Here is a 17015-nt window from a genome sequence, read left to right as displayed (position 1 = left end):
CGAGGGCGGGGCTTCACGGAGGAAGTCCGCAGCCCGCCGCAGATCAGGTAAACGCTAGTGTGAAGCTAGCCTTAGAATCATAGAATGTTAGAGTTGGAAAGGACCTCTTGTCCCACCCCAATCTCAGTGTAGGATTCACTAAACCATCTCAGACAGATGTCTGGCCAGCCTCTATTTGAAGACTTCCATTGACGGAGAACTCACCACCTCTCGTGTTAAAATAAAACAAATTTAAAAATAATTAATTTTTTAAGTTTCCATTTATTTTAATAAAAACTTTGTACATTAAAGAAAGGAACTAAAATAAGTAAAATGCCTAATAATACATGACAAAGATAATGAAAGAATATGAAATCATAAAAATCACAAGAGCTATAATACAAATGTTTCTGTTCACGTCTATTGGTCACATACAATTCTAAGATTTCGTATAGGAAATTGTTATGTTTAGAATTGTATTTCATTTTACAATGTATTGCCTCCATGTTTAACTACATTTATTGATTGTGTCTATTGTTTTTGTGACTATACTTGTGCATGTCAGTTTTATTAATACTACCCATTATTTTACTATAATTTCTGTTAATAATATTAATAATATGACACTGCTTAGCATTTAGTGTTCCTAAACACATAATCATAAAGGATGAAGCCCTTGTATGAGAAGGTAATATATTTGTTAGGACATGGCGATCTGATCAGCTAATTTCTATGTCTTATGGGCAACTGACAGGCTCCATTAATGCAAATATCCTCTAGATTCCCTTGTTTGAATGGTTTAAGCACACCACCGCTCTATGGGATTGACAGACAGCCAAGTGTACAGCGTCCTTCTACATTAGTGAGTTTCATATATGAATTGAGGTCCATGAATAGAGTGGTCGTATGCATGAATGACCATCACAATAATCTAATGGGGTGCCAGAATCCAATTTTTAGGATAAAAACCAACCCCCCTAATGCAAGATCCATCAGTTTAGAAAAACTCTATATTTGGAGTTTTGTCTAAAAATGTTTTTTCTTGGGAGTGACTTTGTCTTCATGACTTATTATAGGTTCGGCCATCGATGTGTGTCTAGTGGGGTTCTGATTTTTTAGACCCCTATCTGCAGAACAGATAGGCTGCTTTTGTTAATGTACATGCAGCCATGACTGGTAAAGTAGATACTTCCAATCTGAATTCCTTTACTTAAAGGGGTGTCTGTCCTAGAATGGCAAGTCTGTAGTCACTCTGTGTGCTTACTTGTGAATTACCCCAGTGAATGCATTGTGCGCTGCTAGGATTCGCTGGTGTCTGCTATGGCAACGGCGGTCAAGTATGCAAAATGCATATTCCCAGCCTGAATTCATCTAGTACGCGTGGCCTCGCTCAATACACTTGTTTTGAGCAAGGCCTGCCCACTAGTTGGGTTCTGGCTTGGAGTATGCATATGGCATACGTGTCCGCCGTTCCTGGTGCAAACCCCGGAGAAGTCTGCAGTCAAACATAGTGACTGCAGACTTGTCATTCTAGACTGGACAGCCCCTCTAAGTAAAGGAGTTCAGATTGGGATTATCTACGGTATCAGTCATGGCTGCATGTACATAAACAAAAGTCGCCTCTCTGTTCTGCAGATAGGTGTCTCAAGGATCAGAACCCCGCTAGACACACATAAGTGGCCGAACCTATAAGTCATGAAGATAAATTCACTCCAAAGAAAAATGTTTTTTTTACAAAACGCCAAATATAAAGTTTTTCTAAACTGATGGATCTTGCATTAGGGGGTTAAGCAACAGCAGTACGAGGCACAAGCATATTTATTAAGACGCTTGTATCCCTTCATTCTGGTGCTTAGGGTGCATTTTTCTCAAACCCCTTTAAATCAGCATTTAGGAAGGTTTGTTTTTTTTTAAAGCCTCCTCGTATAGTATATGTACAAGAAGGAAATTGCATCTTTATATAAATTAATTTTAATGAAGTCAAATTTCTTTGAAAGGGGATAACACATATAATAAACCTCATGACTATTCATGATGAGACACATTGTAAGGGTACATTGACTTTATATTTTTAATAAGCAAAGGCACTTTAATGTTTAAAGTCATTAAAACTTTTCTATAATATAGTAAACAAGACCAAAAAAGGTAATTACTATGCAGACAGGAGCACAATTCAAGAAAAAAATAAATTTAACATATATCTACTAGACATATATTTACATGGTATGAACAAAATATAATTGCTATAGTGCTTACTTCTTGGATATGTTGCTAATAGAAGGAAATGTTTATTGTATCATCACTTACACTGGAAAGAGCCATTTATAGTAATTGCAGCAAGTTGAATTCTATGGGTACGGTCAAATGGCGTTTTTTTTACTATGGTATTCTGCTGAAATCCACGTGAAATCCTCCCTGATCTGTTTTGCAATTCTTATGGCCACAGATTTCTGCCGTTAGAATATTCCATTGCAAAAATGCTCCATGTGAACGTATCCAAAGTAAAGGCTCTTAGCTTTCCTATTATGTCTGTTGTAGCAAATAACAATTCTGGAGCGTCTTTTAATAGAGCTTACCGTTCTTCTTTTACTCCTTCTGGAAATGTATGATTATATTGACGATTAAGTATTACCATAAGGCAATGCCGATACCAGATAAGTTTGTCATAGGCAAATCTGCCATGGATTTTGTAGAGTCTACAGCAAAAATTGAAATGGTGACTACAGATTTTTCTTCTTAATAATAAAAATGAAGGTAAGAAACGTTGTTATATATCTTCTTTAGAGAAAAGTGCTTCTTTCCTCACTTAATGGCCACTTCTTATTTCCCGGCACTGATCATTCATTCTCAAAAACTACTTAAATCTCTCTACAAATCTCTCTTCAGATAAGGAACAAATTACACCTTCTGCTTTAAAATCAATGGAGAGGGAGGGTCGAGAAACCCAAGGGAGAAAAAGGCAGCACACACCAAAAATCTGCAAAATGCAAGTCATAGAATGGCCAGAAATAGTGTAAAACTTATTTTTAAAAGCTACCTGGAAGGGATATACAAGAGTTGGTTTACGATTTCTCCACAACTTTAAAAATGGACAGATTATTCTGATCAGATTTTGATCAGAGTGGAATCAGTTTTTCTCGTACATGGAGAAAAAAAAGTTTCTTCTCCTTGTCTTGTCTATCAGTCAGTGATGCCATCCAATTGCGGTCCACTCTTTTACATGGACCCATAGGCTTGCATTGCCGATTTTGATCAAATCCCTCAGATTGAAATTGGGTATGTCTTTGTTTTTTTCCGCAGACCACTTGGTGTGTCCAGACCCAGGGAATGTTATAGCTACAAGTGCTTTCCTTGAAAACCATGAGAACCATGAATCGTGAAAACCATATGAGAAAATTGGTCATATGCATGAGCCCTAAAGTTGAAACTCAATTTATGTTCCGAACTGACCAATGGCTTGGCATCACAGATTAGCCACATTGTTAAGCTACACACATGAGATGGATTTTAACGTGACATGTATTTTAGGGTTAGCCTTTAGTTTTTAGGTTGGCAGTTTGAGGTGCTGCATAATGACTCGAAGATGTCATTGTCCTTACATTTTCTGCCAGAAATAAGTGACTTTTTACTTGTTTTAATGGTGGAGCTATTTTCATGGTGGCAGCAAAAAAATTGAAGCACATTATAATGTTGAAAACCTCAAGGAGGTTGGTCCTATCAGTGACTGACTGCTATGTCTGTATGCAGATATACAGGCAAGGCTGTCAATATCTGACTGGGACCGCCCACCGGACTAATAAATAGAGAATGAAGAGGGATTGTCATTAAATGAAAAAAAAAAAGTTTTCTTAAATCCTTTCCCAGAAAACTATATTTCAATCTGTTCATACATTTCCAATAGGAATAACAGTGTGAAGCCACGATGTAGAGTTCCAAAATTTTTCAGAATTGTGATGAAACAGGAAATCCTAATATTCGTTAAAGTAGACTTGTCCAGAGCTATGAGCCTAGTAATTCTTGTTTCTGACCAGAAAATGTCTTTCTCCACTAATTCTAAGCTATGAACAAAAATTTGAGAAAAACAAAATTGAATTCAAATTGTAATTACAAAAAGATGTGAGTGGTCTATGTATAGAATGCGATTAAAAGAAGAAATATCTATAAACAAAAGGTAATGTATGCAGAGTGGAATATGTTACTGCTTCCAGTGTTATGGTAAAGTTACTAGAATGGGTATGGGCCAACTATTATAGTAAGCCGTAAAATGGAACTTGACCGATAGTTCATTAAGCTATTCACAGTCACCATTTCCAAGTCAACAATGTATTCTCTTGGTCCAGTTAGTGGTCTGATCAGGACAAGCATTGCACTCACTCCACTTGTATGCTGGAAAGTAAATGAGAATCATTAACGACGTCAGAATAATGTATTTTTATACGACTTTATTCAAATTTTAACAATTTTAATGTATTTTCATATTGTACTTAGAATATTAGTTTAGAGAGGGTTTGACATGAAGACTCTACTTGGGACACCCCTCTATTCGCTTTTATTTTGCTTATACTTAAAGTAAACGTGTCACCAAGCCAAACCTAGTCAGTTTTTTAATTTTTTTTTATTTAGTTCTAATTTTCATTCTTTTTATCAAGTGGGTTATGGGTCATGAGAATCTCTAGGGCGTGTGTTTAGACTGATCCGCCTAATTATCATGTGAGTCACACCCCCTTGTAAAAACCATAAAAAATTGTAGCAAATTGAAAATCTGATATGTCTGGAAACCTATGGTGGATTTAAAAAAGAAAAAAATGAAATGCTTAGGGGAGCTGCGGGAACAAAATAAGAGTAAAACCTGGCCCCTTTTGACCCAGTGACAAGTCCCTACTATAAGGATAAGATTCTTGATAGCAAACCTGGAAGTCTCTAGTAAATCCTGAACAACCACGTACAGGTCAATGAGGTCTTTTGGACACCATTTCAATTTGCCCCAGGGCCAGACATATAGCCGGTAAAGCCCGGAGATGGAGGAAGGCCATTGCAGGGCAATCAATAATGAAGACAAACTAAACTGAGACTCCGAGGTGCCCTTGGCCAGATTGCCGCCATCAAAGGCAGCTTTCCGGGCAGGGAGCGATCATGCAGTTCTGCTGCCTAAAGTAGAAAATGGCAGCGGGACCATAGGAATCCGCCCTCAGCTTCCTGCCTGGCTCTTTCTATGTGACACAGGCTTGTGGCTTGTTGACGTCACCATGCAGCACGCACCTGTGTCATTGAGAAAGTTCCTAGAAAGAATAGGAAAGCAGCGATGCCACATGGGAATGTATGGAGAGGTGAGTGTGTGTGCTGTTTTTTTTTTAAATATACTGGGGAGAAGACAATGAGGAGGAGTTGTGAAGGGAGTAAGGGGTGTTCGAGGGACTTCAGAGACTCTTAATAAACAAATGGAGGGAGAAGGAGGACATTTAATATGGTTTTAAAATGAATTGGGTGGTGGGAGAGGATGCTGAGTCCCTGATAGCATCATATCGAATTGTGGGGTGGGAGAAGACGCTATCAGGAACTAAATACCTGATAGTACCCTCCTCCACCGCCAATTCATTACAAGTCCCTGATAATGTCTTTTCTTACCCCACCATTAATTCTAATATAATCAAGGACTTATAACGAATGGAGAGGCACAGGACAGGGGCTAAAACTATGTGTATATTAATGGTGTGGTACATATTTGTATTCAGGGGCGCACTGAGGATGGGGGATTTTTTATTCAGGAGAAAAATGTATACATACAATACAATATACATACAATATATGTGACCTCATTATATTTAGGATTGTGGCGATGATTGTGAGTCGTGGCTGGAAGATTTCGACATGAAGGTCTGACCTGATGGAGAAGATGTAACAGAAAATGTCTCTAATCAGACGAGACATCAGCGGTCACTGGATGCAGGTATTTATTCTATATCTGTACTGTATGACTCGGAGTAAATCTCCTTTTTGTGAAATCCCTTGTCCTACATTCTAACATTATTGTGATCTGTCAGATTTCTTTTATTGGATGGCAAATGGACTCGAGATTCATAGATTCATTCACACATCCATGAAAATCACGGATTTGTGACTGAGATCTATGAGGTTCAGAGCATATCCTGTTCTGATCCAATTTTGAGGACTTACTCAATGGGTCTATGTGCTGTCCAAGAAAAAAATCGGGCAGCACACAGACACTTCACACAGATACAGGAATGTAGCCTTGTTATATATATAGCACCGTCCCTTAATGTATACTGTACTCACTTATTATGTATTGCCCAGTCCTTAATTGCATAGTTTTGCCTTTTATTATATATAACAACTTTGCTTATTATGTAGCATCCTCTCTAATTATCTACAACACCGTCCCTTATTACATAGCATCCTTTGTTGTTATGTACAGCGCTGTCCCATTATTACATATTATCATCTCTTGTTATGTATAGCACCCTCCCTTACAAAGCGTATTCTTGCTATTTTTGTTAATCACAGTGCCCTCTCTTTAGTCCTCTCTTGTTACGGTAGCTTTTCCATGATCCATCAGCTGTCATTTCAGATTATATCTAACAAGACATGACATTTTACAATAAAGAACAGAGCGCTATAAATAACAAAAATAATGAGTATCCAATATGTAAGAGACGGCGCTATGTAAAATATATATTATACAGTATATATGATATAAACTGTACATGTGTCTGTATATACTGTAGCTTTGTTGCCACAGAAGGAGGAGGGCCCAGACACATTTCTTGCCCAGGGGCCCCAAGCTGTCAGTGTCTGCCCCTGATGTGTCATACCATGCATGGATCTAACACAGTTTCATGACTTGTTCCATTATTAGCAGAGGCCATGCTGCAAATGTGAACACAATCTAGCATAGAGCTGTGCCAGACCTAGCTTGGCAATGTATTACATCGTCAGTCATTCCTTCAAATAAACATGTAATACTAAACTTGCAGTGCATCAGCTACTGCAGAGATAGTCTATAATATCCAGTCACAAATTTCTCTGCCAATAACAGCTGTCCAACTGCGGTTTTAGAAGCAGGCCTAATAAAGAGCAGCTGATTGCCGGATCAGCTTCATTTATAAAATGGTTTGTCCTGATCGGACGACTGTACTGTCCTGAGGAACTGTTATTAACTTTTTTCCACCAGGCCAAGACTTTTTTTTGTACGAGTTACATACATCATTTTTGATATTTCCTAAACTTTTCTTAGGTGCTACATTCTTATGGGAGGCAGTGGAGTACAATTCACTATATTTGAGATACAGTATAACTGAATCTAGGTATAAACTTTAGGTAAAAAGAGCTGCCAGAGGTGACCATGACAATGCATTGCCCCAATGTGTTGTGTGGAAAGTGACCATGTTGGTCTGCTCTGCTGCCATCTGCATTAGCAAAGGATCTGCAGTTATTTCTTTAGTACGTGTGAAGGACTCTCTTTGGAATGATAGCAATGTTTGGTGCTTCCATCTTTAGAAACTTAAGAATAGGAATTATGAAATCTTCAATTAAATACAACCAACAAAAACATGTTGATTAAATAAACTCACCCGTAAGTAGAAGTCTCCATTTTCATTTCCAGATTTAATCCTGAAGGTGTTAATTGTATTAGTGTAGATCAATGTAGCCTGAACTTGGAAGATGTCAGAAGGTACAGCTCGATTGGATCTGATACTCATGTATTTGTGGACAATGCTGTATGGTTGTTCTCGACACAGAGGATTTGTAACATGGCATACACAACGGCTGAAACCAAAAAATATATTCTTTTTAAAACATTAAATGTTAATGATAAATGGTCATAAATTCATTCCATATGAACAAATAAATGTCCTAATAGTATCATCTCTGTCTTGTCAAGGTAAGGAGGCTTATTCGCCGTGCAATGCTCCTCTGGGAAATATAATATGCAAATTGCCTCTTCTGAGAAAAAGAGGACTTAAACTCTATAGCGCAACCTGTTGGAAGTAGCGATCCTACAAGTCACAATCAACTCTTTAACGAACTGAGATACTAATTTGGCTTTTATCCTAAGTCATATTGCACGACTCATTAAAGGGTTGATTGTGAATTGTAGGATCGCTACTTCCAACAGGTGGTGCTATAGAGTTGAAGTCCTCTTTTTCTCAGAAGAGGCAATTTGCATATTATATTTCCCAGAGGAGCATTGCACGGCGAATAAGCCTCCTTACCTTGACAAACCAGAGATGGTATGTCACTCTCCATAAGGAGAAACAATACCCCTTAGACCCCAGTCCAGAGCCTCTCACCTAGCCAAATTAGTTCTCATGCTTTGCACTGACGAAGGCTAGCAGCCCGAAACACCGTGTATTGCACGACTCGTTAAAGAGTTGATTGTGACTTGTAGGATCACTACTTCCAACAGGTGGCGCTATAGAGTTTAAGTGCTCATTTTCTCAGAAGAGGCAATTTTGCATATCTAATAGTATCAAACATCTTGAAATAGTTGTGGGTACAGCAGTCTATAGTCTTCCAGTCTTTCATGCCAGTCTTGATGAGGAGGCTGGGTGGAATTTGCGGCTCTTCTTAATGAATCAAGATCGTCTGACAAGTGTTGTGCCTATCTGTGTGCCTCCACCTAAGAGCATGTGAGGAGTGTCGTGCATGTCTGTGTGCCACCACTCCTTATGACCTTGATAAGTGTTGGTTGCCACAACCCCATCCTTCCCTAGCACTGTTCACCTTGTCGGAGCTAGGCATAGATGTAATGAGAATGGTAAAAATTGCGAAATGTTTGGGCAGATTCAAGTTACGCCCAAACTATGCAACTTTTCAAAGCTTTTTAAGACAGAGTTCTTGCATAAAAGCATTGAGGAATCGGGCCCATTGAGTTATCCATAACTATAAACCGTTTGGCCCTGTTTTTTTACATTATTATTATTATTTATTTATATAGCACCATTGATTCCATGGTGCTGTACATGAGAAGGGATTACATACAAGTTACAAATATCACATACAGTAAACAAACTAACAATGACGGACTGATACAGAGGGGCGAGGACCCTGCCCTTGCGGGCTTACATTCTACAGGATTATGGGGAAGGAGACAGTAGGTTGAGGGTTGCAGGAGCTCCGGTGTTGGTGAGGCGGTAGCTCCGGTGTTGGTGAGGCGGTAGCTCCGGTGTTGGTGAGGCGGTAGCTCCGGTGTTGGTGAGGTGGTAGCTCCGGTGTTGGTGAGGCGGTAGCTTCGTTGGTGATGAGGCAGCAGCGGTGTCAGTGCAGGCTGTAGGCTTTCCTGAAGAGATGAGTTTTCAGGTTCCGTCTGAAGGATCCGACTGTGGTTGATAGTCGGACGTGTTGGGGCAGAGAGTTCCAGAGGATGGGGGATATTTGGGAGAAGTCTTGGAGGCGATTGGATGAGGAGCGAATAAGTGTGGAGGAGAGAAGGAGGTCTTGGGAGGACCGGGATCATCAGGGATAAAAGCTTGAAAATCTATCTTAAAGGGGGTTAATCACCTCTTTAATAGTTATGGCCTATCTGTTCAGTAGACCATCAATATTAGATCAGTAGAAATCTGACTCTAGGCATCCCTATGATCAGTTTATGAAGTGGCAATGGCACGACATTAAACATTAAATTGTTTGCCAGCAACAACATAACCCTCTAAAGTGTGGCATAGGTGGCTTGTGACAAGAAGTGTCTGTATTGATCTAAGCTATTGTACCTGCGCTTATCACACTAGACATGCAAATTGCCTCTTCAAAGAGGAAGAGGACTAGAACTCTAGTGCCACTTATTGGAAGAGGCAATCCTAAAAGTTACTCTTGACTAGGGATGAGTGAATAGCTTTGGATAACTCCTTATCCGAATAGCTATAGAGCTTACCAAATAGCTGCATGGGAAACCCAGATACTTGGAGCACTCCCGATAATCAGCTATTCGATGCCATAGCTGCATATGTCGTGGCTGTGTGACAATCACAACACTTGCATGGAGAACCTGTGTGTTGTGACTGTCACACAGCCGTGACACATGCAACTATGGCGCTGAATAGCTGATTATCGGGAGAGCTCCAGGTATCCGGGTTTCCCATGCAGCTATTCGGTAAGCTCTATAGCTATTCGGATAAGGAGTTATCCAAACCTACTGTATTTGCTCATCCCTACTATCGACCCTAGGGTTGAGCGCCTTTTACTTTTTTAAGATCGAGTCGGGTTTTGCAAAACCCGACTTTCTCAAAAGTCGAGTCGAGTGAAATCGGCCGATTATCGTGAAAAGTCGGGGATCTACCGAAACACGAAACCCAATGCAAGTCAATGGGAAATTTCATCTCTCTCTCTCTCTCTCCGTCCCTGCACAGCAAAGCTGGTGTTGCACATTGCAAATCGCTACAGCACACAAGCGATAAAATGGCGATAGGCGTGCACGCCCCTGAGACCTATGTCATCACGCTGCCCACGCTCCTTCATTGGCTGAAAAAATGGCGCTAAACGCATCATACGAAACGCGACTTTGGCGCGAAGATCGCCGACCGCATGGCCCATCCCACACTAGAATCGGGTCGGGTTTCATGAAACCCGACTTTGCCAAAAGTCGGCGACTTTTGAATTTGTCCGATCTGTTTCGCTCAAGCCTAATTGACCCTGTAATGAGGCTTGCCACGGAGGACCGTGAGGCAGACCGATTGTAAAATAAAGAGAATACACAGTATTCATTCTGACAAATAAAGTGCATAGTGCAAAAACTGTGCTGTACAGGAGGATATAGATTTGTATGTGTATTCTCTTTATATACATTTCCAATAGTATTATCACCTCAGGGACATGTGCAGTGTTGGATGTGTTTTTTCTGCATTTACTGTCTGGACATTGATTCAGTTCAGTTCATCTGTCCAATGTTTTGCTGTTTCCATCTTTTCTGCAAGGTTTGCTCTCATCTCCAACTGTCCCATTATGGATTTTTTAAAAATTGTGTAATTTAATAGAAATTATGTTGTTTTGCAAATTTATGTTTGGAGGACCTTTTGAGTTAGGATAAAAGCCACACCAGAATCTCAATTTTCAGACACAATGTTTTTTTGTTATTGCCCTCATCAGTGAAAAATATGAGATCTGATTTGGCTGTATGATATGCTTCTTGGTGGAGAGTGAAATGCCTTGCTTGACATGCCAATGTGAGGAGGCTTATAAGCCTTGCAATGCTCCTCCGGGAAATTAATTTTGCAAATTGCCTCTTCAGAGAGGAAGAGGACTTAAACTCTAGTACCACATACTGGAAGAAGCAATCCTGAAAGTCACCGTCAACTATTCACCAATTACTATTTAATTTCCTAGAGGAGCCTTGCAATGCTTATAAGCCTCCTCACATTGGCATGCCAGGCTAGGCATGTCACTTTGCACAAGGAGAAAAGTTACTGTTTAGATCTCAATCAGACATGAAATTCTTAAAAAAAAGACTAGTTTCTGCTAAGAACATCGAAAACCTGCTATTACAGTTACTTATTCTTTCAGTGGCCCAATCCATGATTTAACATGCTACCACATCCTAATGGAAGCAGGCCAAGCCAAACCATGATATAGCTCCTGATTTGGCCACCAAAAACTTCCTGCACTTTGAGAATTTGTCCTGCTTTTTTAACTCCAACCATCATTTGTTGGAAAAAAAAACACTTAAAACATGACTACCAGTAGACTTCTGGTTCTAGTGAGAGCACCTTTCCCACTGGCGCCTATGACATTTTTTTACCAGTATGTCATTTTTGAATAGTTGAACATTTTTCAGATTTTGAGAAAGAAGTAATGTTCTTCAAAAAACTTCTGAAAAGAAGTATTTTTCTTTTCTATTTTATTTAACATGTTTGTGCATAACTCGGAAATGACTACTTTAGCCAACCCTCCCCATGCTAAGCTTTGATTTACTGATTTGTTGCTAACACCATTTGCAAATGATCCAACTCCCTCCCGTGCTTAAGGTAGCTCACACCATGCAGATGTCTGGACAGAAATATTTTAAATTTATACTTTCACACCATTTTTTTTTTTACCTGCGCCTACTTACTTATCTGACATACGAACATAAGGGTCTTGGCAGGGGTTCGCTGGGTAACATCGGAATCCTCCAAAATAATTCCAACATGTGGCATCTTCCCCACAGTCGTGAGTGTTACTTTCACATTCATTTATGTCTGTAGATATATTAAATAGAACAACATTTTTTTTAATAACAGTGCTAAAAATTTTGTTTCAAAGTATTTCATTATCGTAATAAGGATGCAGGTGTTTTGGGCATTGAGACAACATCAATTTTTTTTATGCATCACTGTGATTCAAGAGTGAAAACTTGATAATTTTTCTGGCAATGTTTTCCTTGCTGTAGGTGGACTATTTTTTATGTACCATGTAAGTGTACATACAACGTATTAAAAAAAATTTCAGGAGAATAGAAAAAACTGAAATTTCACTATTTTTAGTTTTGTTGGGTTTTGTTTTTATTTTATTTCAATACTTCTTTTGAACACTAAACTCATAATTTACCCTTATTTTTAGTCTCACAAGGGAACTTGATCATTGATTTGCCTGATCATTGGTATAACACACTACAAAACTTCTGTATTTCATTGTCTTACACCTGTCAGCAAAAAAAGGCCTTGCCTGGATTATTAAGATGGAAGACCTAAGAGCCTTTAGACGTATAAGAAATTAACAGGAAGTAAGCGGCCATAAAAAGCCGCCACTGACTGAGCTGCACAGGAGACTAGTCGGACAGGTGGGTCCCCTGTGGCTTCTCCTCGCCCGTTGCTAGTGGCTGAAAGGTCTCTAATTACTGTATACATGTACGCAGGGAGAGATTTGTCACTTTTTCTATCCTTATGTGGAATAAATTGGGCACTTCGGCCTTTATCCTTATACTGCATAAGCATAACATGGCACTGCTTATTTTAGAGTTCCTTTGATAGCCCCTCTGATCGTCGTCTGTCATAGCTGCACATTTTCATTGTTTTAACGCTCTCTGAGTATTCAGCAGTTCTTGAAACAACGCCAACCTTGTTTTTTCCCAATTCTCTTGAATTAAATTGCAGATTGGATTCTTGGACACCTACAAATTTCAGGAAATTTTTATACAAAGTCAGTCCTCCACGGAACAATCCGCTCATCTCTACTCTTTGCATTCTGTTTGTCTGCACAACAAAGCTGACAGGTGAAGTGCGGAGAACAGAAACTTGTCAGTAAGTGTGAAAACTGAAAAATATCATATTTTTTATGTGTACACAGAAATAAAAAATAAAAAAATAAAAAAAATTTGCGATAGAATCCTGATATAAATAAAATGCCATTTTTAAATGATATGTAATAGTTAAAAAAAGTAACATACAAACCTTGACATGATCGTGTTCCGACAAGTTGATATCCTTCTGGGCACACACAGGAGAATCTTCCAGGCTCATTAACACATTGAAACTGGCACAAGTAACTGGATGTTCTGCATTCATCGATATCTATTAAATAAGACAGTTACAATGGGAACACTGACAATAAATGTGTTCATGTGTGTTTGTCTTTCAGCAAGTAATTAGAAATAAATTACTAAGAATGTTGACAGACTTCATTACAAGAAGAAAGCTGTTCGGCAAACACTCGCTCTATGAAAGGGAAAGTCTCATGTATTTCATTTTAGCTTAATTAAATGTAAGTTTGTTGGGGTGCCTTCCCGCAGATTGTATTTACTGCTGTTGATATGTTTGGGGGGGGGGTGCAGATTTCACCCTAGGGGTTGACTCACACTTGCATATAAAAAAAAATTGGTTCCATTCTCATCTAGGAGAGTGGGACGATTTTTTTCTCACTTGTCGTCCGTGTTCTGTCCGTTTTATTTACTTAGCAGCTATTAATCTTTTATGGGATCATATACAATTGTGCACATGGAAAGAAAAATCCAGCTCCAGGAATAAAAAGTATCAAAAATTTATTTAAACATATTAAAATATGGAAAACTGCTGACAAGCGAAAAATTACATCATTTGGATGGAAGCTACCATGTAGTCGCTGGACGCGTTTCGAGCACAAACGGCGCTCTTAGACTTCTTAGACTTTTGGCTGAAGTCTAAGAGCGCCGTTTGTGCTCGAAACGCGTCCAGCAACTACATGGTAGCTTCCATCCAAATGATGTAATTTTTCGCTTGTCAGCAGTTTTCCATATTTTAATATGTTTAAATAAATTTTTGATACTTTTTATTCCTGGAGCTGGATTTTTCTTTCCATGTGCACAAGTTTCAACGTCAGACAGAGATGTTTTTTCCTTGCTCGGACATTATCTGGACTACAGACGAATGTTTCTACTGGGTGAACTGAAAAGTTTTTCTGTTTTTCTATCATATACACTTTCCTATACTACAGAACTGTAGTGTATCTGTAAAAAATAGGATGCCACTCTGACATTCCGTATGGAATGTGATTTTTATTCTCACACCTATCAGATTTTGGAGTGAAATCGCAGCACACCGAATATGGTTGAGAAAAAATGTGCAGATCTGCACGGCCTCATTGAAAAACGTTGGTCAGAGTGCAATCTGATTTTTTTTATCTGACTGCACTTGTGTATTTTATATGCAAAATGTAAGCGAACCATAAAATTCACAATTACATCTATAGTTACATATACATAGTTACATAGTTATTAAGGTTGAAGGAAGACTATAAGTCCATCTAGTTCAACCCATAGCCTAACCTAACATGCCCTAACATGTTGATCCAGAGGAAGGCAAAAAAAAACCCATGTGGCAAAGAGTAAGCTCCACATTGGGGAAAAAAATTCCTTCCCGACTCCACATACGGCAATCAGACTAGTTCCCTGGATCAAGGAATCTAGTGTATATACCCTGTAACATTATACTTTTCCAGAAAGGTATCCAGTCCCCTCTTAAATTTAAGTAATGAATCACTCATTACAACATCATACGGCAGAGAGTTCCATAGTCTCACTGCTCTTACAGTACAGAATCTGCGTCTGTTATTATGCTTAAACCTTTTTTCCTCCAAACGCAGAGGATGCCCCCTTGTCCCTGTTTCAGGTCTATGATTAAAAAGATCATCAGAAAGGTCTTTGTACTGTCCCCTCATATATTTATACATTAAAATAAGATCACCCCTTAGTCTTCGTTTTTCCAAACTAAATAGCCCCAAGTGTAATAACCTATCTTGGTATTGCAGACCCCCCAGTCCTCTAATAGCCTTGGTCGCTCTTCTCTGCACCCGCTCCAGTTCAGCTATGTCTTTCTTATACACCGGAGACCAGAACTGTGCACAGTATTCTAAGTGTTGTCGAACTAGTGACTTGTATAGAGCTAAAATTATATTCTCCTCATGAGCATCTATGCCTCTTTTAATGCATCCCATTATTTTATTTGCCTTTGTAGCAGCTGCCTGACACTGGCCACTGAATATGAGTTTGTCATCCACCCATACACCCAGGTCTTTTTCATTGATGGTTTTGCCCAGAGTTTTTGGAATTTAACACATAATTATACATCTTATTACTTCTACCAAAGTGCATGACCTTACATTTATCCCCATTAAAGCTCATTTGCCATTTATCAGCCCAAGCTTCTAGTTTACATAAATCATCCTGTAATATAAAATTGTCCTCCTCTGTATTGATTACCCTATGGTAATCATATACACCATTACATATGGTGTTGGCACTTCCCACTTGGCCACCAACGCTTGCTCCACGTACAGGAAATGAAGAGACACGGATCACTATCTTCCTTTGTTCCCTCTGGGATATATCAAGCTACACAGGGACGACACAGCCTGACCCATAGCCCTGATTCTATATACAAGAGAGCCACATTCTCCAATTCTATAAATTCATTCCCAGTTGGAGCTACGTTTATATTGCACTGGCAAGTTGAGCGCTTAGACCATATCATTTTGGTTTTCACAATTGCGTCCTTTATCAGATTCCCCAGTTATGCAATATTCTTACCTTAACATCAAATCCTATTTGGCGATATTGTGATCAAGGCCACGGTTGGCCGAAACGTTAACTTGCCTATCGCTTCACTATATGTCCTAGCCGAATAAAATTCTGTTATAAGCAACTTTCATCATACGAGTGCAGTGATTCCTTTATCTTACAACATGGACACTGGACATCAGTGACCATGCACTACCAACATGGACACTGGACACTGGTGGCCACGTGAAACCAAACATGGGCACTTGACATTGGTGGCCAGGCACTACCAACATGGACACTGGACATTGGTAGCCATGCACTATCAACATGGAAACTGGTCATCGGTGGCCATGCACTACCACCATGGACACTGGATATCGGCCACGCACTATCAGGATGGACACTGGACATCGGTGGCCATGCACTACCCACATGGACACTGGACATTGGTAACCACGTGGTACCAACATGAACACTGGACATCAGTGACCATGTGCTGCCAACATGGACACTGAACATTGGTGACCATGCAGCACCAACATGGACACTGGACATTGGTGGTCACGCGCTAGCAACATGGACACTGTACATTGGTAGCCATGCACTGCCAACATGGACAATGGACATCGTTGGCCACGCCCTTCCAACATGGACACTTGACCTCGGTGACCATGCACTGCCAACATGGACACTGGATATTGTTGGCCACACGAAACCAAACATGGACACTGGACATTGGTGGCCATACCCTTTCAACATGGACACTGGACATTGGTGACCAGGCACTACCAACATGTACACTGGACATTGGTGGCCACGCACTGCCAACATGGGCACTGGACATCGTCGCCATGCCCTTCCAACATGGACACTGGACATCGGTAACCATGCGCTGCCAACATGGACACTGGACATTGGTGGCCACACAAAACCAAACATGTACACTGGACATTGGTGGCCACGCACTGCCAACATGGGCACTGGACATCATCGCCATGCCCTTCCAACATGGACACTGGACATCTGTAACAACGTGATACCAACATGGACACTTGACATCGGTGACCATGCGCTG

The 17015-nt window shown here is 39.8% G+C and overlaps 1 protein-coding gene across 1 annotated transcript in view; it reads right to left on the bottom strand.

Annotated features, from left to right (window-relative positions):
• Positions 1–241: 241 nt before the first annotated feature.
• Positions 242–17015, bottom strand: part of EFEMP1 (EGF containing fibulin extracellular matrix protein 1) — a 147793-nt gene continuing 131019 nt past the window's right edge. Inside the window, exons 8-11 of the mRNA XM_069768916.1 lie at positions 13359–13478; positions 12041–12167; positions 7569–7764; positions 242–4365 (exon numbers count right to left, since the gene is read on the bottom strand). Coding sequence (XP_069625017.1) covers positions 4204–4365; positions 7569–7764; positions 12041–12167; positions 13359–13478 — 605 coding nt within the window. The 3' untranslated portion in view covers positions 242–4203. The remainder of the gene's footprint in view (positions 4366–7568; positions 7765–12040; positions 12168–13358; positions 13479–17015) is intronic.

Source organism: Ranitomeya imitator, chromosome 5, assembly GCF_032444005.1.
Source record: "Ranitomeya imitator isolate aRanImi1 chromosome 5, aRanImi1.pri, whole genome shotgun sequence".
NCBI classification, from domain to species: Eukaryota; Metazoa; Chordata; class Amphibia; order Anura; family Dendrobatidae; genus Ranitomeya; species Ranitomeya imitator.
This window is presented reverse-complemented; position numbering and strand designations above follow the sequence as displayed.